Source organism: Rhinoraja longicauda, chromosome 21, assembly GCF_053455715.1.
Source record: "Rhinoraja longicauda isolate Sanriku21f chromosome 21, sRhiLon1.1, whole genome shotgun sequence".
NCBI classification, from domain to species: Eukaryota; Metazoa; Chordata; class Chondrichthyes; order Rajiformes; family Arhynchobatidae; genus Rhinoraja; species Rhinoraja longicauda.
The window spans coordinates 19,810,205-19,834,120 of NC_135973.1; the positions used below are offsets into that span (position 1 = coordinate 19,810,205).

The 23,916-nt window shown below is 40.6% G+C and overlaps 1 protein-coding gene across 7 annotated transcripts in view; it reads right to left on the bottom strand.

Moving 5' to 3' along the window:
- The window catches only part of LOC144604008 (CREB-binding protein-like), a 96,343-nt gene that overhangs the window by 44,691 nt on the left and 27,736 nt on the right, over window positions 1-23,916 (bottom strand). For 5 of the 7 annotated variants that reach the window (XM_078417995.1, XM_078417991.1, XM_078417992.1 and 2 more), the window contains 13 exons: window positions 23,080-23,182; window positions 20,959-21,093; window positions 19,572-19,689; window positions 18,806-19,001; window positions 18,358-18,420; window positions 16,898-16,995; window positions 14,641-14,826; window positions 13,281-13,700; window positions 11,885-12,064; window positions 8,918-9,113; window positions 8,070-8,188; window positions 4,331-4,570; window positions 2,615-2,703 (listed from right to left, as the gene is read on the bottom strand). In XM_078417995.1, the coding sequence (XP_078274121.1) occupies window positions 2,615-2,703; window positions 4,331-4,570; window positions 8,070-8,188; window positions 8,918-9,113; window positions 11,885-12,064; window positions 13,281-13,700; window positions 14,641-14,826; window positions 16,898-16,995; window positions 18,358-18,420; window positions 18,806-19,001; window positions 19,572-19,689; window positions 20,959-21,093; window positions 23,080-23,182 (2,143 nt within the window). The remainder of the gene's footprint in view (window positions 1-2,614; window positions 2,704-4,330; window positions 4,571-8,069; window positions 8,189-8,917; window positions 9,114-11,884; window positions 12,065-13,280; window positions 13,701-14,640; window positions 14,827-16,897; window positions 16,996-18,357; window positions 18,421-18,805; window positions 19,002-19,571; window positions 19,690-20,958; window positions 21,094-23,079; window positions 23,183-23,916) is intronic. The other 2 variants (XM_078417996.1, XM_078417994.1) reach the window with 1 other exon arrangement.

Sequence of the window (23,916 nt, forward strand, 5' to 3'; positions counted from 1 at the left end):
ATCCAAAATTTAGCTATGGTTTCAACTGCTTTTATCTTTATCAGTCTGTAAAATACAATGCAAATCTGAATTCTCCTGAAATCCTATAGAACACCAACGTGGCAGTCTGGCACGTGCAGACTTGCTGATCACCAGATTCATCAGAATTAATTGGGCCAGCTTTCTGAAGAGGAAGATAAAGAAGCATGGACACTGACCAGTGGACCATTCAGCTGAGTAACTTTAAAAATGGATCTTCAAAGATGGTTGAAATAGTAATTAAAAGCACATTATTGCAATATTATGGGGCCTGCAACACATTACATCTTCTAACAAATGCTACACTTGTGGTTAATTCTTTTTGTCTGTGATTCACTTTTACTTAAGTAATATGAACTCTGTGATTTGGTAAAATCTGTTAACCAAGATGTGCCGATTTATACTTTAGCTTCTAATTGATTCCTCTGAACGTTACCAGAGATACCGTTAACCTTGCAAATTGTTTAGTATCACCAGAGTGTTGTTTTGGTGCATCAAACCCTTGCAGGTTGACTCTGCAGCCTGACACATTCCGAAAGGGAAAACTCTCTATACGAGCAGTGTTTTTTGAAGCACAGATACAGGCTTTAAACAAGAATCAGCGAAAAACATTATTTGTGACTTAACACATCCTACGTTCCTTGCTGGTGCCAGTTAAAACCTTGCCAGTGATCCCTTTCTGTCCAGCAGCTCACACAGCCACAGCTCTTCACACAAAATACTACTGAGTTCAACAACGGTCAGCTGGCATAGATCAATGTAGCTGCAGTTCAGTTATAGCAATCCCAAAGAACAAGATTCATCAACTCAAGAATGGATCATTGAAACTCTTAGAGGACAAACCACGTGCATTTCAGATGGTGTCATTTAAATCCTCTGCGTATATTTCTAACTTGCTTTTTCCTTTAACTCCCAACATTTCAGGTTTGAGTAGGTGATCTGTTATCAATGACCCCAATTTAAAGATTTTGTCAGGTGAGTTCAAACATACAAAACAAAATCAAACATTCAGCATTCATGATTAACATACAGGGAGTATTTTAAATGCCTTTATAACGTCCAGCTAGGAGAATAAAAGCATAATTATGGACTGCTAATTACCAGAGCTGCAAATTTAAAAACAGTCAAAACCTGAAATATTGGTTGGATTTAGTCAGCTCTGTCAAATGTAGTTATTACCACTTATTTACTGTTTGATTCTAAAATGATCTACATATACAAATCTGTTCATTCCATTTCCTCAGCATATTCAACAAGCCCTGCCCACCTACTCTGTTTACAATAAGCACTAAGGTTCCAGCAACAGTCATAACAATCATTAGTTTAAGCTGTGATTCATGAGATTTGACTGAAGATGAATATAGGTAGACCTATTGCTTTTTAAGACATGAAACAGGAGTCCATCCTGCACAATGCAGAACGTGCTCTACATCTTCAGATAAGTCAATTTCAAAAATGAGTTTTAAATCTGACAAGGGGGCGCCATACGATGGTTGCCTCGCTGACGGTCCATCTCGCCTTTTTCCCCTCTGTGTTTTTAGTTTGTTATAAAATGTATGTTTCAGTTTATCTTTAGTTTTGTATTATGTGGGGGATGGTAGGGGAAACTTTTTAAATCTCTTTCCTCGACAGAAATGCGACTTTTTCCGTGTCGTATCTCCGTCTGCACTGCAGCCTATCGTGGAGCTGGCGGACTCTTGCTGGGACCTTGGGAGCTCCAACTGCAGGAACCTGCAGACTTAACATCATGGAGCTGGCGATCCCTTTGCCAGGGATCGACCTCGAAGCTCCAACTGCGGGAGCCTGTGGACTTTAACAACGCGGAGCTCGCGGTCCCTGGTTAGTGACGGACTTCGGGAGCTCCAACTGCCCTGACCGCAGTAGCTTCTATCGCTGGCTGCGGGAGCTTCAATACCTCCGACTGCGGATGGTTCCACTGCCCCGACCGCAAGAGAAAAGTAGGAAAGAAGATAAGGCTTTATTGCCTTCCATCACAGTGGGGAATGTGGAAGAGCCGCTGTGGTGGATGTTTATGTTAATTTTTTATGTAGTTGTGTGTCTTGGTGCTTTTTTGGTATGACTGTATGGCAAATCAAATTCCTCGTATGTTGCAAAACATACTTGGCTGATAAATTACGATTACGATTAAACTTAGACAGAGTAAAGAAATCATTATTCTTCATGACATATTTATCCAAAGTTATAGATCTTCCCCACCCTAACAATAATTCAAATGCCACTACAAACGCAATGGACCAAAATAAATCCCACAATCTATCCTGACTAACACATTAAAGTATATTTAAAATATAGGACCATCGAAACAGCAAATTCTCAAATAAATCAAAGCATTAAACAGTTCACAGTAACAGTTCCTACAGACCCTAATTCAATGGCTTCCATCACCAAAGCTTTAATTCATTTTAGATTTATAACATAGTTGTACCACAGAAATAATCAAAATGATGCTTTTCTAAAATTTACCTGAGCCGGGCATTGAACCTGGTTTGTCACAAAGAGAACAATTTCCATTCTGTGCCACTGTCACCCTTCCTTAACACAATGTGCAACACCCCCACCCCTTACATTTCCTTACCTGTTCTGATAGCTGAAATACGTGGCATCGCGTGGGATTGTACACAACTGTTTACCATAGCAGCACAATGTCTGCGGGGAGAACTCATACTAAAAAAAGAAAATGCAAAATAACAATTGAATCTGGTTAAAACCATGGCAATGTGTCAAACAGTTACATTCAGTTCAGGAGCAAACAAATTAAATGCAGCAAATTTAGTCTTCTCAGCACTTCAGTAATGTGAGCAAAGATACTAGAGGAGCAAGATGAACCACTCTGTCGAAATAGCCTATACTGACGTGTAGTACGCAAAGGAGCGGAACGTCCGCCATTTTAGTAAGCAAAACCCGTCGATCGTTTTGCCTCTCATAGTGTAATCAGTGTTTTGGGGGAACAGTATGTATGATGATACCATAAAAATGCAGAATATATCTCATCTATCAATTCACAGATTTGTTATTTTCCTTTTTAAATGTTTCTGCAAGTTTCTGCCTACTAAAATGGCGCCCTGACATACTACGGTTTTTAGGGTCGAGTGGTCTATCTTGCTCTGCTCTATTATCTTTGAATGTGAGCATTCTGTGCTTCTTATTAACATTAACTGTACTAATTTTAATGCAGATTAGAGACAAAGGGCTAAGAAAAACTCACAACACTAAGATAAACTGAAGACATGCATGGTCATATACCTTCGTGCTATTTGTGAAAATTGTTTATAAAGGTGAAAAATATTGGCTCTGGAGAATCTAACAATTTCCCACTTCTCCAATCAGGTCTAAAGTTTATTAAGGAATGTAAGGCCTTAAGGCTTCACAATGGTATTTGTCAAGTGTGATTGATTTAAAGATGCACCATGGAAACCGTCCTGGGGATAACTCATTCCATGGATGCACTCTGATTCAGTGAATATTTAATAATAATAATAATATATTCCTTTATTTGTCCCACACTGGGGAAATTTGCAGTGTTACAGCAGCAAAGTGGATAGCAAGAGATATTCATTATAAATAAAAATAAAGAACGGAGATGAGGAAGAACTTTTTCAGTCAGAGAGTGGTGAAGGTGTGGAATTCTCTGCCTCAGGAGGCAGTGGAGGCCAGTTCGTTGGATGCTTTCAAGAGAGAGCTGAATAGAGCTCTTAAGGATAGCGGAGTGAGGGGGTATGGGGAGAAGGCAGGAACGGGGTACTGATTGAGAGTGATCAGCCATGATCGCATTGAATGGCGGTGCTGGTTCGAAGGGCTGAATGGCCTACTCCTGCACCTATTGTCTATAAGGATAATTGTCATCATTTACTGTGTTTTTTCTTTACTGTTACTGTTGACTGGTCTGCTGGTAGTAGCGCTGGTTGTGCAGTCTCACAGTAGCGGGAACAGCACTTTATTTCATATTTCCAAAACCTGCTGTTTTGGTTTTTGTTTTACAATTAGTTTGTACAGAATTTTCACCTTAAGCTTTGTTAAGGTGAAAAATTAAGATAAAAATATCATGGAAGATGACATGCAAACAAAATATTTCTCAATTGTTTTTGTATAGTCTTTGATTCTCATAAATGAATACTGCTCTCCATAGTTGCAAGACATTACAGTGATTTTCTAGAACTGACAAGAGTTCATGATGACAATTAAAAAGGTAAATTAAAAAATTCACACTAATGACAGTTGGACGATGCAAACTGCATATTAAATATTTCTATATCCAAAGCACTTTCGCTTCTTTTGAAATAAAGGTTCTTACCTTTCGTCCACAACAGTAGCCAAGAGACTGCATGACGGGATCAATCTCCTGCTCGAAGACCTCAGCTAATTTTAAACAGTATTTATATACACGGGAGGTCTTGCGATTGTACAACCATGCATTGTTGAACATCAACCATACATCTTCTACATACTGCCATGGCTCCTGGTACTGCCCAGTATCCAGCTTCCGTTTTATTGTTGACAGATCCATAGGATTCTTCACTATGTCAAAATAATCCTGTACAGCAGATGTGAAGGAGAAACATTCAGGCAGCAATGTCAATGCTATGCGGTCTCCAAGTTTAACTCAATCCCCTCTGCAGGTTTCAGAACAAAGCTCGAGGACCTCATTTTCCTCTCAGTTTGTCTGAAATGCAAGCGTGGATTTGAGAAACTTAAATACTTTAAAATGAGGTAAAATTGTATGCAAGTAGTCAGCATTCAATGGTCAAGGTAACTTCAAGGCTATCAGTATCCATTAACTTCTTCAATTCATGTGTACATTTCAACTAAATAATGGTAAAGCCTCTCTACATTTTGAACCTTTATTTTTGCGAAAAATATTTTGGTTCCTGGTTACCACTTTCCCAGGTGATTCCTATATTTCTTCATTACAGAAACAGTTTAATCCCAAACAGTTGGTAAATTATGTTGGTATATTTATGTCGGTAAATTTGCAACATATCTACTGATTATTTCAAATATTGTAATAGAGCACAGACTAGGTTCTACTATCGAGAAGGGCAGTTTAATTGTCAAACAAGTTTAGTAGGTAAAAGAACAAGTAGATGGTTGGGTGGTTGCTGGTCAGCACAGATTTGGTGGGCCCATGGCCAATTTCTGTACGACTTTCTGACATGCCATACTAAACAATGGATCAGTGTAACAAAGAAACAGAAAACATCACCACCCTGTCTATTTCAGGGAACCACGTACATGTACTCCAGGCTACAACACTGTTCAGGGGTTTTTACACGACCAGTCCTATCTTGATTTAACTTATCAAAATGCAGTTGTCCTAATTAATTTCCATTGCCAATTCTTGGCCCACTTTCCCAGTTGACCAAGACCATGTGGTACTCTTATATACCCTTCTTCATTGTCCACTAAACCACCAATTTTGGTGTCATTCGCAAACTTACTAACTGCCACCTACATTCTCATCCAAGTTATTAATATAGATGACAAAGAACAGTGGATGGCATGCCACTGATCACAGACCGCCAATCTAAAAAACAACCCTCCTCTACCACCTTCTGACTCCTACCAATAAGCCAATGTTGTATCCAATTGGCTAACTCATCCTGGATCCCATGTGATCTAGCCAGATCTGTTTGAAGAACCTTTGGCATCAGTGCGCTGCCAAAAATGTATGCGGCAGCTCAGTGGCTTAGTGGGCTGTGTACAAACTGTTTCAGACATTTGGACAGGTACGTGGATAGGGTAGGTTTAGAGGGTTATGGGCCAAGTGCGGGCAGGTGGGACTAGTGTAGATGGGGCATGTTGATCGGTATGGGCAAGTTGGGCTGAAGGACCTGTTTCCACGCTGTATGACTATAAATAGGGCAGGAAATAGTGCAGGTAGTGAGATGGGGTGCTCAGCAAAGCTCCCTCAACATTTAACAGTGCCACTACTAAAATCCAAACTCAATAATCTGAGTATTATTAACCAGAAATTTGACTGGCTGAAGATCAAGTGGGAGGTGGGTATCCTGCAGTTGGCTCACCTCTCTAATCTACAAGGCACATGAGGAAAAATATGCCAAATCCCACAGCTCTTCAAGTGAGTGCAGCTCCAATAATAACCAAGCCCAGTATCATTAAGAAAAAAACAACATCCACCATGCGATCATACACTTCTGCCTCTAGTGGAGCACCACTGAGATGAAGTGGCACTGTTGTACACAGCAACGTTTCTTTGACTGTTGGCGCAGCAGTAGAGTTGCTGCCTTACAGTGCTTGCAGCTCCAGAAACTAGGGTTCGATCCTGACCTCGGGTGCAGTCTATACAGAGTTTGTACATTCTCCCTGTGACCGCGTGGGTTTTCTCCAAGATCTTCGGTTTCTTCCCGCACTGCAAAGACGTGCAGGTTTGTAGGTTAATTGGCTTGGTATAAGTGTAAATTGTCTCTAGTGTGTGTAGGATAGTGTTAGTGTGCGGGAATCACTAGTCGGTGCAGACTCGGTGGGTGGAAGGGCCTGTTTCCGCGCTTTAACTCTAAACTAAACTACATTTCCCAAAGTCCACAACCTCTAGTTTCTAGGAAGCAGGCAGGAAGGACAATGCGATTATCTCTCTCCAAGCTTTTGTCTAATTCATGCCCCATCCAGATGTGGCTCTGTTCCTTCAGTGTCGTTGAACATCCTAAGATTTCTTACCTAACAGCACTGTGGGATAAGTTCACCACACCAACTGCAGTGGTTAATGAAAGGTGCTGACTAACTTGGGAATGGTTATTATACATGGCTTATATTACCAGCATCACAAGAGAAGACAACGATGAGCAAACTCAGAATCAGTTTCTGTTGCATTAAAAACCTACTATCATTTGCAACCGCCACGCAATGCAGCAGGTGTGCGGTTAGACTTGCAACTTAACTCGGTTGTCGATCTAAGAAGAAGCAGGCGGTTTTAAATTTTCTCAGACTAACCACTAAACCACCAGCTTCCTCTAGAACAAAGAAAATGACTATCAGGCTGACAGTCTGATTGATTCAGTATTTTCCCTGAGAAACAAAAACATAATCATTGCATTCATCGAAGTAACTACATTCACCAGGTAAAATGCAAGGACCACTTTCAGCCATACAATGCTGTCAGTTTATCTTCCAGAACCCACCTCATGTTGAAACGCCAAATTAGTCTCTGCAGCAAGTGGAAGAGTATTTGATACAGTTTGCAACAACTTTTCATGGTAAAGTAGTACAACCAAATAAACATTAATGATCGATTCAGGACATATGTACATAATATAAAGGAAACATCATGGTCCACAATATGGCAGTAGTTTCCAATGATTTCAAATGGAACAGCCTTTATTTACCCGGTTGATTAGATGTCCAGCACTTTCTCGCATGCATTGCCTAATGCACACGTTCCAGACTAGGGGCAGTAATGGTCATGGTGATTGGTTAAGAAGTTCCGTGGCTGGACTCCCAAGGCCAGCTGTGGCACAGGATACATGATTTCAATGGGGAACGTGCAGCTGAACAGAAGGTTGTAGAGGGGACCATGTACTTCTTAAAAATCTGCACTTTCTCTGCAGCTGTAACACTATCCTCTGCACTATTTCCTTTCTCCTTTTGCACTACCTGTTTTACTGATGAATGGTATTGTTTGCCTGGATAGCACACAAAATAGTTTTTTTACAGCATCTCGGTACAGATAGTGGAGCGCAGGAGACTGAGGGGTGATCTTTTACAAGTGTCTAAATTGATGAGGGGCATAAATAGGGTGAATGTACATTTTTTCCCCCAGGGTAAGGGAATCAAGAAATAGAGGGCATAGGTTTACGGTGAGAGGGGAAAGATTTATTAGGAACCGGAAGGGCAACCTTTTCACACGAAGGGTGGTGCTCGGGTCTCCATGTTACACTTTAACATATAAAATGTTCAGCTGCATGAAACCCCAGCTACAAAAAGCAACTGTCACTAAAGACATGGTTGAAACATCATCTAACAATACTAGTAGCTGCACAGAGTAACAAGGTCAAACGTATTCAATAATTAGTACTCACAGGAATTCCCAACAGTGAGGGATCTACAGGCTGTCTGAATGGCAATGATTCTGGGTCTTGACGGTACAATGCTTCAAGCGTGGGCATAAGTGCTTGCCGCAGTTCCTCTGGTTTGAAAACTAGCAGAAGACAAAGATCAGTAAGGTCAGCTCGTCACAAGACCATGCCCCAGTTCAGTAGATAATGACACCTTGCTTCTGATATAGTCAACTGTGCTCTCATCAAAAGGTTGCAGTAGCTTTTAGGAGATGGCACTTTGGAGAGTGGATGTTCATCTAGATAACAGCTCTATGTTCACCAGGCTCAGATTATAGCAACCATTATAAGAGCGTTTTAAAGTGTAGATGTTCCCAAAGAATGGACAGTTTCCAGTGATATGACCAAATACCCACATTCTTCTCAGCAAGTAGTGACTTAATGGTCAAAGACCAAGTAAATCTGTTTCCCTTTCAGTCCTCACCTGTGCGGTTAGGGCCTACCAGTGTGTGAATAAAACTCCATGCTGTGGGCATGAGTGCTTTGGCCTAATGCTTGATAGCGCACTGCTGCTGGAGGTCATGCACAAAACACCTACTGTGCAGCACTAGCTTCATCATGTACCCTGGGGGTGTGAAAGAATTCCTATGCAACATCCCTGAGAGCTGGGTGTTTTTACAGTATCTCGGTACAGATAGTGGAGCACAGGAGACTGAGGGGTGATCTTATAGAAGAGTATAAATTGATGAGGGGCATAAATAGGGTGAATGCACATTTTTTTACCCCAGTGTAAGGGAATCAAGAAATAAAGGGCATAGGTTTGAAGTAGAAGCTATTGAAATGGTAATATGAGTTTACTATGAAACACCTACACTTTCGACGTGACTGTGGAGGCGATGCTGATGACTGAGATGATGCATTGGCTCCAGTCTCCTCCTCCTCTTTGGGTTCGGTTTTAATCTCTGGTTTCTCCTCCTCCTCCTCCTCCTCCATCATTGCTTCCTGCTTGTTCTCAACACTTTCGTTACTCTCTTCCTTCAGCTGTGGACATGAAGACACCTCGTCACTCTGCAGAGAGGTTAAAAACCAATTCAGATTTTAATAAAGGCCATTTTTAGACATTTTGGTTTCACCATGTAGAAATTATAGCAGTGTTTATGCATACTCCCCCCATTTTAGGGCACCATAATGTTTGGGACACAGCAATGCCATGTAAATGAAAGTAGTCATGTTTAGTATTTTGTTGCATATTCTTTACATGCAATGACTGCTTGAAGTCTGCGATTCATGGACATCACCAGTTGCTGGGTGTCTTCTCTGGTGATGCTCTGCCAGGCCTGTATTGCAGCCACCTTTAGCTTACACTTGTTTTGGGCGCTAGTCCCCTTCAGTTTTCTCCAGCATATAAAAGGCATGCTCAATTGGGCTCAGATCAGGTGATTGACTTGGCTACTTAAGAACTGACCATTTTTTAACTTTGAAAAACTCCTTTGTTGCTTTAGCAGTATGCTTGGGATCATTGTCTTGCTGTAGAATAATCTGAATTACCTTTATTGTCATTCAAAATGAATTGAACGAAAATCATTTGCCACGCAGCCACAACAGTGCAGAGTAAAAGACACAAGACACACAATTTTAACACAAACATCCATCACAGTGACTCCTCCAGACACCCCTTCACTGTGATGGAAGGCAAAAAAATGTCTTCTCTCTTCCCCCATGCTTCTTCCACGGACAGATAGTTCGACTTCTGCCGAGGCGACCGAGGCTCCCGACTCGCAGAGCCCCCGGAAGGAGATGGAAGGTCCCCCCCCCCACCCCCCCACATATACACAGCTGAAATAGACTACTACACACATCTAACACTAACACATAGACAAAAAAAGGAAAAAGACAAACAGACTGCCGGCGAACCGCAGCCGCATGGCGGCGCAGCCATCTTGAGGCTAATCTGCCCGCCAGTGAGTTTTGAGGCATTTGCTTGAACTTGAGCAGATAAGATGTGTCTATACACTTCAGAATTCATTATGCTACTACCATCAACAGTTATATCATCAATGAAGATAATTGAGCCAGTACCTTCAGCAGCTATACATGCCCAGGCCATAACACCCCCACCACCGTGTTTCACAGATAAGGTGGTATGCTTTGGATCTTGGGCAGTTCCTTCTCTCCTCCATACTTTGCTCTTCCCATCACTCTGATATAAGTTAATATTTGTCTCATCTGTCCACAAGACCTTTTTCCAGAACTGTGGTTGCTCTTTTAAGTGCTTCTTGGCAAACTGTAACCTGGCCATCCTGTTTTTATGGCTAACCAGTGTTTTGCATCTTGCAGTGTAGCCTTTATATTTCTGTTCATGAAGTCTTCTGTGGACAGTGGTCATTGACAAATCCACACCTGACTCCTGAAGAGTGTTTCTGCTCTGTCAGACAGGTGTTTGGGGATTTTTCTTTATTATAGAGAGAATTCTGTCATCAGCTGTGGAGGTCTTCCTTGGTCTGCCAGTCCCTTTGCGATTGGAAAGCTCACCAATGCTCTCTTTCTTCTTCATGACGTTCCAAACAGTTGATTTTGGTAAGCCTAAGGTTTGGCTGACGTCTCTAACAGATTTATTCTAGTTTCTCAGTCCCATAATGGCTTCTTAGACTTTCATTGGCACAACTTTGGTCCTCATGTTCATAAACAGCAATAAAAGTTTCCAAAGGTGATGGAAAGACTGGAGGAAAGACTAGGTGCTGAGAGCTCTCTTATACCTGCATTAAGGAGGCATTTAAACACACATGAGCAATTATAAACACCTGTGAAGCCATGTGTCCCAAACATTATGGTGCCCTGAAATAGGGGACTATGTATAAACACTGCTGTAATTTCTGCATGGTGAAACCAAAATGTATAAAAATGGCCTTTAATAAAATCTGACAATGTGCACCTTAACCACATGTGATTTTTTTTCTATTACAAATTTCAAATTGTGGAGTACAGAGGCAAATAAATAAATGATGGGTCTTTGTCCCAAACATTATGGAGGGCACTGTATATCCGTCGATACTTGGAAAATGCTTCACTTTGTTTCATTTCTCCTTGTTAATTTTCATTATACACTCCTGAAATCTATCAGAACCTTTCTCACTTTTCCCCATACATCCAAGTTTTGTGTAATTTGCTTTAATTAGAAATGGTGCTCTGTACACCCAAATCCAACACATTCTCAAACATTAAGAAAACCAGTGGTTGTGGTAGACCTCTGTGTCACACATCATTTTCTATAGCCCATGTAACACCCAATCAATTCATCTCTGTGTTCTTCCCTGCCCAAAGACAATTTTGTACTTGTATTGTCACTAGCCTTTTAATTCTTTGGGATTAAATTTATTGACAAGCTTTTTGTGGCACTATATCAAACGCCTTTTAGCAGTCCACATGCACAACACCAAACCCTATTTCCTCAACAAATAATTCAATCAATTTAGTTAAGTACAACTTGTCTTTAACAACGCCATGCTGGGTTTAACGTACTATCACTACTTGTCTGAATAACTATTAAATGTGTCCCTGATTGTTGTTTCCATCATCTTCCCCACGTTCACGGTTGAAGTGACTCGCACATCATTGCTGGGTTTATCATTTCTCCCTTATGTGCAGGGGGGCAGTAATGCTCTCCAGCATTACCTCATTGTCTACAAAAAAAGGAAAATGATGGCCAATACCACCACATTTTCAACTCTTACTTCCCTCAGTCACCTAGGATCCAGCCCAGCTGGTGATTAATCTACCACGGGTACAATCATTTGTTGGGGGAATACTTCAAGAATTGTGATACTTGCTGGCTTCTGTACCTCGGTTTTGACTTCCGTCTGGGCTTCTGGTGGCTCGGATTCCACTTCATCCATTTTGGCCTCGGTTTTGGTTTCAGACAGCGATGCTTCGGTGATGAGCTGCTGCGAGTTAGTGTCTGTACTAGCCACAGAGGCTGGGGTAGCCACTCTACCATCCATGCTTGCCGCAGACTGTGAGAGCTTTAACATTTAGAACAGAAACAAACGTTTCAATTGTAAAGATAGCTGCAGTGTGCAATGAGAGTAAGCAAATAACCTAACATTAACAAATCTCCAGTGCAAGAGTTAATGACAACAATCTATATCATTTGTGATCTAGCAATTACACTACATATTTAAGCATAAACTATAATTGGTGCATGGATTGTGGGATGGTTCCAGAAACAGCACCATTGGTTTGACAGTTGAATTATAAGCAATAAAAGGTTATTGTTTAGTCTAGTTTATTGTTATGCGTACCGAGGTATAATGAAAAGCTTTTTTGTGGCGTGCTATCCAGTCAGCAGAAAGACTATACTTGATTACAATCAAGCCATTCACAGTGTACAGACAAAGGATAAAGGGAATAACATTTAGTGCAAGATAAAGTCCAGTAAAGTCTGAATATAGTCCGAAGGTCTCCAATGAGATGGATGGTAGCTCAGGATGCTCTCTAGTTAGTGATAGGATGGTTCAGTTGCCTGATAACACTGTAGAATTGCTTTATTCTATTTGAGTGTTCAAACTTTTCATTGAAAGACTTTTGAGATTAGACAGGAAATTCTGAACTATTTACAGTTAAGCCAAAAAGTGAATTAACTTGCAAAGTCTTAACCAGTAAACGATATTGAAAATGGAGACAAAAGAAACCGCAGATGCTGGAATCCTGAGCAAAACACAAAGTGCTGAAGGAACTCAACGGGTCAGGCAGCAGCCGTGGAGGGAATGGTCAGATGACGTTTTGGAGTCAGGGCCCCTCTCCAGTCTGAAGTAGGGTCGACCTGAATCATTGCCTGTCCATTCCATCCATGGATGCTCCCTGACCAACTGAGGTGCTTTGTGTTTAAATCTGTGATATTGAAAACTCCAGGGATTCAATGCACAAAATTCAAAAAATTTCCACGTTCTTTATAGTATTTAAATTACTAATGAAAAGTGTTACTAATTTTATAAAAACTACGATTAGCATAAAAAAGAAAAAAAAAGATTTACCGATAGCATGAAATACTCAGCTGTCATTCATACAAATCATTTTTGTTCTAAGCAATAAAAAGAAAAAATACTGGGAATTCCCTTCTGACGATGTGTCTTTGACCTGAAACATTACTGTGTGTTCCTTTCCACTGACTGTTTTCACCATTTTGTTTTTATTTTGGAATTGCATCATCTGCATTTTATTTTGAGCAAGACTACTTACAGGAGTGGTAGGCTGAGCTGGCCCGGCCGACTGCTGCATTGGTTGCGGTGTTGTTACCGACTGCTGTGATTGTACTGGAGTTGGAGGCTGCGTCGGGGTTTGGGTCCTAGGTGGAGTCTGATTTGGGGTGGTACTCCTTGCTGGTGTTGCTGTCGGTGTTGAAGTCTGACCTGAAGAGGAAGTTGGAGTGGAGGCCTGAGACTGGGAAGTTGCCGGTTGAGGAGAAGCCATGCCAGAAGGGGCCGAATGCTGGATGGATGGCATACTTCCAGCAGCTGTGGCAACGGCAGAGATGGAGGCTGGGGAAGGAGTTTGCCGGAGAGTTGGCTGAGATACCGGTGGACAATGCATCTGAACACCCGATAATCCAATCATGTTTACAGTATTGTTCAAAGGCAGGGTGGTTCCAGGTGGCGGTGTCTATTGCAAAACAAAAGAGATCTCACAAAATTTCTTACTAGTTCATTAATACTAGAGTTTGCTACATAATAGTTCAAGGAAATGTAACAAGTTTAATATACTGAGTGAAATGGAGAAGCTTCAGACACATAAAGTGCACGAATGCAGTCGGAATACGTCAAAGCGCATCTTCCACGTCGTATTTTACATACTATTATATAGTATTTTACATACTATTACTGTATGCTATTTATAAACCGTTTTAATTTAGTGGATCATGAACAAACAAAGTTCTGAAGAATAGGAATGAAACATTCACCTAGAGATAAATAAAACCACACAGGATACTGGTGCTCACAGCAAATTTAAATGTATATTTTCTATTGAACAAACGACAATTATATCAACATGTTCTGAAGCTTTAAATGCATCTACAGAATCTGGAGAAACATTATTCTCTACCCTATCAAACCTCTTAAGAACTTTGTACATTTCAATGCATCCATCTCTTCCTCTGCTAAACTGGTGAACCTTTGCTGCACCTCCAATATCGCAAGTATATACATCCTATATAAGATCAGATCCTTACACAACAATCTAGATGTGGGATCACAACTTGGTTTTAACAATTGCAGTCAAATCCTCTTGCGGTCGAGGCAAGCATACCCTTTGCCTTCCTAACTGAATGTTACCATACAACAATTTATGTACACAAACATTCAACTCCCTCTGAACTCCATCACTTTTCAAATTCTCACCATTTAAAAGCTGTGCCTCCCTACCCTACATCATCCAGGATTACAGTTAAAACATTTGATCCACTAAGACAGCTTTAAAAGTCATGTGCTTATTTACAAAGACAAAGTTATGACACTTAAACTTAAGCAAATTACATAGATTGTCATTCCTTGAAACATGACAACATTGGTGCTAAATGAATATGTGGATTCAAAGCCATTACCTGATTCATTCCAGGCTGGTTTGCAGGTTGAGAAATCCCCACATTATTAACATTCATTCCACCAGAGGCTGGAGGAAACTGGTTCTGATTCAGAAACTGGTTTTGGGGAGAAGGTTGACCAATGTTGTTGGCATGCACTCCCATCAGACCTTGAGGATTTGATAGTCGGGAAGGTGACATGCCCATCTGGAAAATGAAGAACAAATTATTAGAATAAAAAGAATATTTAAGTTTAGTTTATTGAATTTAGTTAATGTCACATTTACTGAGGTCCAGTGAAAAGCCTTTGTTGTGTGCTGAGCAGTCAGCGGAAATACAATACATGATTAGAATCGAGCCATCCAGTGTACAGATACATGATAAAGGGAATAATGTGAATAACATTTAGTGCACGATAAAGTCTGATCAAAAATACTCCAAGGGGCTCCAATGAGGGAGATAGCAGTTGAGGGTTGCTCTCTAGTTGTCGGTAGGATGGTTCAGTTGCCTGATAACAGATGGGAAGAAACTGTTCCTTAATTTGGAGGTGTGCGTTTTCACACTTCTGTACGTTTTGCCTGATGGGAGAGGGAAGAAGGATGAGTGGCTGGGGTGCGACTCGTCCTTGATTATGTTGGTGGCCTTGCCGAGGCAGCATGAGGAGTATATTGCGTCAATGGAAGGGAGGTTGACTTGTGTGATAGTCTGGGCTGCATCCACAATTCTCTGCAATTTTTTGCAGTCTTAGATGGAGCTGTTCCCAAACCATGCTGTGATTAATCCCGATAAAATGCTTTCTATGGTGCATCTGTACAAGTTGGTGAGAGTTGCTGGGGATATGCCAAACTTCCAAAGCGTTCTATGGCTCTTTACAGACTTACATATATACAAACATGAAATAAGAGCAGTAGACAACTTAAGTCCCTTAGGCCTACTCTATAATCACAGCTGATCCAATTGTAATCACAACTCTACATTCCTGTTTACCTCTCTGTATTTCAAGAATCAATCAACTTTAGCCTTAAAAATATTGAAAGACTTGACTCTTCATCCATTACCCGTTGAAAAATGATCCACTGACTCATGACCTTCAGAAATAAATATCACATGATCCATCTTAAGTGGGTGCTCTCTTATTTTAAAGAATGATTTCTCGTTTTAGATTGCATCTATACAGCTTGAAAAAAGTATTTCTGCAAACACAGCAGTTCAGGTATTATCTTGGATTGGGAAATAGACTCAGGTTCATCAATTCAGGTGGCAGCTGTGATCTGAAATGTTAACTGTTTCTCTCATGAGCTGCCTGACAGCTGAGCATCTCTAAAATGCTGTGGATTTTCGTTCAGATTTCCATCACAGAGAGTATTTTGCATTTGATGTGCCTTTATGAAATGCCTTTAAGGTGATAAAATGCTAAGCTTCTCTCCCAGACCACTCCACCTAAAAAGGTACAGGATCAAACTCAATAAATACAGGAACTCTTTCTACAAGTATCATCTTCAAATATAATTTTTTATTAGGTAAACACAACTGGATAATTATAATGAAAGTTTTAAAACTGACAATGTAGATCATTGAGGAAGGCAAAAGTGGCAAATTGGCTAAAGCTCAGCTGCGATTTATGATGGGTCGTTGATGAAAGGCACTGGAGTATTTAAACCTGTTATGACACAAGAATGAAGAAAGGACTCAAAGGGGTTGAAGTCGAAAAGAAAGAGTAGGAAAGAAAGCAGGGAAAAGAAGTGGGAGAAAAAAGGAAACTGGGAAATCATTTATCAGGAATACATCCCACTGCCTTGCAATATCCGTTGCTTAACTTATACATTAAAAAAAAAGCCAGTCACTCACTTCATGGCTGTTTCTGATCCAGAAAGCTTGTTACAACATATTATTTCTTTTTAGTAATCTTAAATAGATGCATTCTATGCATTTCACTATTCCATCAACTTGGATCATTACTTATTCTGGGCCAGACAGCTGGTAGAATTATCACTCACACACGACAAATTTCAATTGACCCAAAGATTCCCCCATTAGTAAATATATCTAAAGTAACAGCAATTCTCCAATCTCATTAGCTATGGAATAGCTGAACAGAAAATTAATTATGTGTAGGAAAGAACTGCAGGTGCTGGTTTAAATCAAAGGTAGACACAAAATGCTGGAGCAACTCAGCGGGACAGGCAGCATCTCTGGAGAGAAAGAATGGGTGGCGTTTCGGGTTGAGACCCTTCTTCAGAAAAGTAATTACCGTTGGAATAGATTCCATGTTGCTCACCTGAACATTATGGTTCATGGGAGGAGTTGCACGTGGTCCTATGGGTCCCTGTGGCATCTGAACATTCCCCAAAGACATGGGCCCAAACTGGTTCATACCTGAAAGAGACACATCCTTCTTGGTAGCTGGAATGCAACTGCACAAATTTAATTCCGTTTTCCTTCGAGATTTTAGCATTAGTTAGAGGCAATAAAAGCAAAACAGGACCAGACTTTTTTTCTCCAAGTCACACTAGATGAAGGCAAGTGATGTTTCCACCAGTTGCCTCTACAAAAAATAGGCTCCACCCAATGATGTGGGATCTAGGAACTGGCACACCACTTCAATGGATACGATGTAATCTTTCTTTTAATGACTGATAACGAGGGGTCAATTGTAGGTGGCATTGACCGTTTAACGGGGTCCAAGCCAGCCCGGACCACAAAATGTGCATTTGAAGAGCCATTATCGGCAGGGCTACGATCAGGTGCTGCAAGGTAGGATTGGGCCGAGTTGCTCTTTGTCAGCCAGCACGGATACAACGGTGTGAATAGCCTCCGTGGTGCTGCAGGGTTTCTGGATTTCTAATTATCAACTATGACAAATAGTTCAATCATTAACCATTACCTCTAGCACTGCCCACAGGCCATGAAACCAGCTTTCATGCTGTTGTCACTGCCAGGATCATCTGCCCTCCATAACCTTCTGCTGCAGTTATACCCTCGCCCATCAACTCTGATCGCAAGGGGTTACACTACTTCCTACTCCATTAATTTAAAATTGTGATTCTGCAATTTAAAATTTTCCATCTCTCACTGCAACTAGTCATAAATACACACCTTTTAAAAAGGGGAGGATGCAAGAGGAGAATGATTAGTGACTTTTTAGAACTTTTTAGAATGATTACTATTATATACCAATTTATAACCACATAAGATCTGCAAAATCTTAAAATGTCCCTCGGTGGGACAGAGCCCATTTCCATGCTGTATCTCTGAGCCAAAATACAGCAGCCACTTTTGCAATGCAATATACAGCAAAAAATTCAAGGACTTTCAAGGTCCAAAAACCCCATTTTCAAGGACCAAAATCCAGCGGACATTGATGGTTTTTCCCAGTTTTTCTCCGTAGAGGTAAGAAAATATTCATGTCTTCTATCAAAATCAAAATCAAAATCAAAATCAAAATCAAAATCAAAATCTCTCTCTCTCTCTCTCTCTCTCTCTCTCTCTCTCTCTCTCTGCGGCGGTGGCGAGGAGGGAAAAATATGCGACAAAGGCAAACGTCTAACAATGTTTCCCGATTTTTAATTAAAATAAGGCCTTGAAAAACAGTTTCAAATTCCAGGACTTTCAAGGACCGTAAGAACCCTGTTTCAAAGCATCTCTATATTCAACAATTTGATCTATTTATCAATATTTCTATATAATTAGATAATGCCATTTATTAAATAGGAAAATTACAAAAGAATTATTACTTGCCTTGAGACCCAGGCATGCGATTTATGATTTGATTTGGCACATTTGGCATAGACAAGGGTCCATCTAAAAACAAAATAAACTTAGCAGAATTCCACACATCAAAAACAACATGCCCTAAAAGCACGACATTGTTCAGATAATTATAACTTAGGTATGATTATTGGTCAGATCTTTCCGATATCTCCCCGCTTGTCTTTGAATAATACTGAGATAAGAAGCAAGAATGCAATTTTACACTTTACCCAACACCTCTGGCAGCAGAGCAGTCCCTCGCTTCTACACTGATTTGTCAGTCTAACCTCGGCACTGCAGTGAGTTCAACCCTCTGTCTTTATTGAACCCTCCATCTTTACACGGTGAGGCAGGGGTGTTACCATTATGTATTGATGTCCACATGCTGTGGATTGTGAGACTCCCTGTAAGTGAGATATACAGGAAACATACTTACTGGGTGGTCGGACAGGCTGGACCTGAGCCATACCTGGTGTCTGTGACATACCAGGTGGTTGCCCACCCGGTCCTGTCAAGGCACCCTGGTTTGGCAATATTCCCTGCTGTTGTTTTTGAAGTCGGGACCGTCTTTTTTCCTCTAGCTCTTTCTGAATCTTGTAAATCTTCTCTGCAAGTAAGTGATAGTATTCATCCTTAATGAAAAAATAAGAAAAAGGTCAAGATTTAATATCTGCTTCTTCTCATTAATGGAGGAAACAGGTTCTGATGAAACCTTCACATTTTTATCTGAAACTGAGAGATCTTTGTAAGAGGATACAGCTGTGAACTGCTGTACCTGAGCAAAACACAAAGTGCTGAAGGAACTCAGCAGGTCAGGTAGCATCTGTGGAAGGAATGGGCAGATGACATTTCAGGCTGGGACTCTTCTTCAGACCAAAGTTCCTCCAGCCCTTTGTATTTTGCAGTTTATTTAGCTGTTGCTAGGTACTGTCAACTAAGCAAGAAACTAAAGATTCTGGATTTATATAGATATTCTTTAGCATCCGATGAGTAAAAACTTGAGATTCCACCTGAAACATGGCTTTTGTAAATACCTACCATTGCAATTTTAATCTGTTTTAACAAGATTATGGACAAGTTGTTTCGAATAAAGATTTCCAGTATACAAAGATTATTTATCTAAAATGCTTCATTTTAACACAACAGCATACAATTTGCGTTGATGGGAATTGTGGCAAATTATCTCAAATGTGATTGCTTACCCTACTGTTTGCAGATTCATACATATCTCCTTCCACTTTCCGAGCGTACGCCACAAGGTTTTCCATGCGACGATCCTTCAGTGCTGCTGGGTCAGGAGTTGGAAATATGGCTTGCACTCTGTGGGAGAATGGATACAGTGGCTCACGACAATTTAACAATCAAAAACAAAACTTGCATTTATGTTAAATTGTTCCCACCATTAAGATGTCCTAAAGTGTTTTACAAACAAGTAGATGATTACCTGATAAACGACTAAAATAGAACAAGAAACAGTACAGCTCAAGAACAGACCCTTTGCCCCACAATGTCTGTGCCAAGATAAACTAACATCCTTTGCCTGCACGTGATCCATATCCCTCCATTCGCATGTGAACTGAAATGCTATTATCGTATCTGCCTCCACCTCCGGCAGCACCTCCAGGCACCCACCACACTATGTGTAAAAAACATACCCCTCATATCTTCCTTACACTTTGCCCCTCTCGCCTTAAAGCTATGTCCTTTAGTCTGACATTTCCACCCTGGGAGAAAGGTTCTGACTCTCTACGCTATCTATGCCTCTCATAATTTTATATACTTGTATCATGTCTCCCCTCAAAATCTGACATTCTAGAGAAAACAATCCAAGTTTGTTCAACCTCTCCTTGCAGCTAATATGCCCTAATCCAAACATCTTTCTGGTAAATCTCTTCTCCAAAGCCTCTACATCCTTCCTGCAATAATGTGGTCAAGGTATAAATACTGGACAGAATATTAGAGACGACCCTGCACTACTTCAAATGTAACAAGAGGCCTTTTACATCAACCCCAGAGATGAAAAAGAGATGAAAAACTTGAAGTTATTTAACTTAGGAAAAGCATTTCAAGACACTGCACAGGAGCCTTATCCAACAAAAGTCATACATTAAATTCACAAGTATGATACTCGTATACCAGTCACACACATTAATTGATGTAACATATATTTCATACAGAGCATTTCTTCTGGTTATTTTCTTTCTGAGCATTATCTTGCACACATTTCTAATTTGTCTCTTCCACTAAAGATGTTCTTTTAAGGTCTAATTTGTCTCTTCCACTAAAGATGTTCTTTTAAGGTCAAGTAAGGTAATGTGTCTAACTCAGTTTCACTAGCCCTCAGTAGATCAACTTATAATTGTGTAGGAAGGAATTGCAGATGCTGGTTTAAACCGAAGATAGACACGAAAAGCTGGAGTAACTCAGCGGGACAGACAGCATCTCTGGAGAGAAGGAAAGGGTGACGTTTTGGTTCGAGACCCTTCTTTCAACTTATAATTGCCTCTGCTGCAACAGCACATCAAATATCAAACCTATTTATGGAGAGGTTAAGATTTTTGAGCTTTTTGCGATCACATAAATACTTACAGTTTATGAACTAGGTGATTGCGTAGATCTTGAGTTACGTGTTCGTGCCATGGTTTTCGAACACCACTAGTGGAAGGTGCTGCAGTCGGCAACGTGCTTACATTACCAACATTTGTGCCATCATTCATTATTTGGCTAAAGCAAATCAGGGAACAAATTGAATCAAATATTATTGTGGTGTATTAATTTTTTGCATTATTTCTTGCATCAAAATGCAAGCTCCCAAGTAGTTTTATGCAGCATCCATGTTTCAAATACAAATTCTGTACCCAGCCAAAGCTTTATCAATTCAGCTGAATCCAAAAGATAAAACAATTCACAGTGGATGGTGGTGCACTCATTTTAAAGGATTTAAATTGTTTGCTTGATTTTGCTGAGACCAATATGGAAAATGTGCACAGATGTAGCTAAGCTTTTAAATAGATTTGAACAGAAAATGTGGATTATAAATGCAAAATGTAACCAAAAAAATGAGTTGTTATTTGCATTATTGTAGTAAGCCACATTTAGCATTTTAATTTTGGGTGACAAAAAACAATTCTGTTAACTTCAAGGCTTTGTCGTTAACTTTTACAGTCAATAGCAAATATTGGTAATAGTTCAATTTGACCAGGGTCTATGCCTTTCTGATTCAACTTTCAGAATGGCTGAGGATATAGGAAGAATCTTGTGAAATTGAAACAAAATCTTGTGAAATTAAAGAATCGAGAACTTGCTTACATATATATAAAGCTCTCATCTTGTATATATATTTGTATATATGTTGTTCCCGAAATACAACCAAAACAGTACATGATAGCGCAACAATTTTAGGCCCACCTTACTCACCATTCACCTGCGGTGGGCATTGATAAAGTTTTGTTACATTTCAAAAGTAATTAACTTAATAAACTTTAATAAATGCGCTCCCCCCTCCCTCCTGCGCAGCAGCGCCGGGAGGACCGGCGCCCATCCCGGTGTGCCCCGCGCTTGACCTTCCTCCCATGCTGCAGCACGGCGGCAGAGGGTCAAAGAAGATGGGCGCCGGCAGGATGACCTTGCGGCCGCTCTCCTGCTGCTGGTCGCCGCGATGGCCGCCCGGGGCCGGGGTGAGTGGCTCCCTCTCTCCCCTCGCCTGCCCCCGGCCAGCAACGGGTCGTCAGTTCGGGGAGAGTTACCGGGCCTGCAGGAGAGGTTTGGATCCAATGGGACCTCGGGTCGTCTAGTTTATTAAATAAAAGCTTCTCTTTACATTGTCTCTGTAGCTATAACACGTTATCCTGCACTCTATTTTCTGTTGTGCACTTACCTGTGTGTTCATGTATGGTGATTTACCTGGAAATTCCCGCTAAACAAAGTTTCTCAGTGTATCTTGTTACAAGTGATGATAATAATAAACCATATAAAATCTCGCTACTTTTGTTCCATTTACTCAGCATCCTATCTACAATTATTTCCATATTTCCTTATAACATAGATGGAGGCTATTCAGCTCATCACGTCTATGTTTACCATCACTGCAATCTCATTCCCCCACTAATGTTTCTCCATTAAATTTTCTCCCACATGCCATCAATTCCCCCCTCTTCCCCAGATTTTGCAACCCCCCCACAGGGGGCAACTTACAGCAACCAATTGACTTTGCATTGTGGGAAGAAACCAGAACACAGCAGAAATCCACAGTCACAGGGAGAATGTGCAAATTCCACAAAGACAGCACCCGAGGGAAATAGAGGAGCAGAGCCTCAGAGGAGGAAGGACAGGGAAAGGGATGGATAGGGCAGCTGAGAGAGGTGGAAAGATTAAAAGAATTCCAGGCCTGGACTGTGCTCTCAGTATACCTTCCCTTTCATCCATTAGAAGTTTATTACGTATTAACATTTGGATCTTTGAAGAACCAGCTTAATTTTTATATGCCTGTCAGAATGGACACAACCTCCAAAATTACATGTGTAAGAAGGAACTGCAGATGCTGGTTTAAAACAAAGATAGACACAAAAAGATGGAGTAACTCAGGTCTGAGTTACCCATTCCTTCTCTCCAGAGATGCTGCCTGTCCCTCTGAGTTACTCCAGCTTTTTGTGTCTATCTCCAAAATTACATTATGTTAGCAGGTCTTGTTGAAGATTGAAGATTCCTTACTTTGGTGTTGCAAGGGAAGGTGGAAGAGCAGAATCAGACATCAGGTTTGACTGATCAGGCGTTGGAACACCCATCCCTCCAACCACATTCAACTGGTTCGTACCTGATATGAGAAAGAAGTCAGTAACTCAAAACAATTCAAAATGTATGTTGTTATTATTAACCAAACAAACTAGACACATTTACAGGAATAAAATTCACTGGCATATACCAAAGAAAACAGGTGATCCTTGTATTGCAGGGTAAGGGTTGAGTTTCTAGAAAATGGTCTGGATCGTGATTTTCTGTAATACAAACACCCATCACCTGCACATGCATCAAGAAATGCACGATACTTTATCTTCATACAGATTCCATTTTATTGCGTATGTCAAACTTTTGTATTGGTGAATTTGTTTTTGTGTTGGCTGACTGGCTATTAAGTGGGGGTATTAACAGCCTTCGAACACCAAACTCACCCATATTCTGCTATATTATGGGTTTGGAGATTGGCAGAGCTGGTTAAAGACATAAGAAAATTGCCCAGGAGAGAGAGGGTAGATTTATGGCAATAATCCTCTCTTTTATTGAACCGTGCTTTCAATTCTGAGGGTTAAGTTTAAGAATCACTTGGAAATGCAGGGACTAATCAGAGATAGCTTACGTCGCTTTGTCAAGGTCAGAACTTGTCTGACCAATCTGACTGAATTTTATGAGGAGGTAACGAGTGTATTGATGAGGACAGTGCAGTAGACTGCAGTAAGATGTTCAAAAAAGTCCCACCTGGGAGACGTCCAAAAGGTTAGAGTCCATGGGATCCTGGGAAAATTGGCAAAATGGATCCAAAATTGGCTTGGC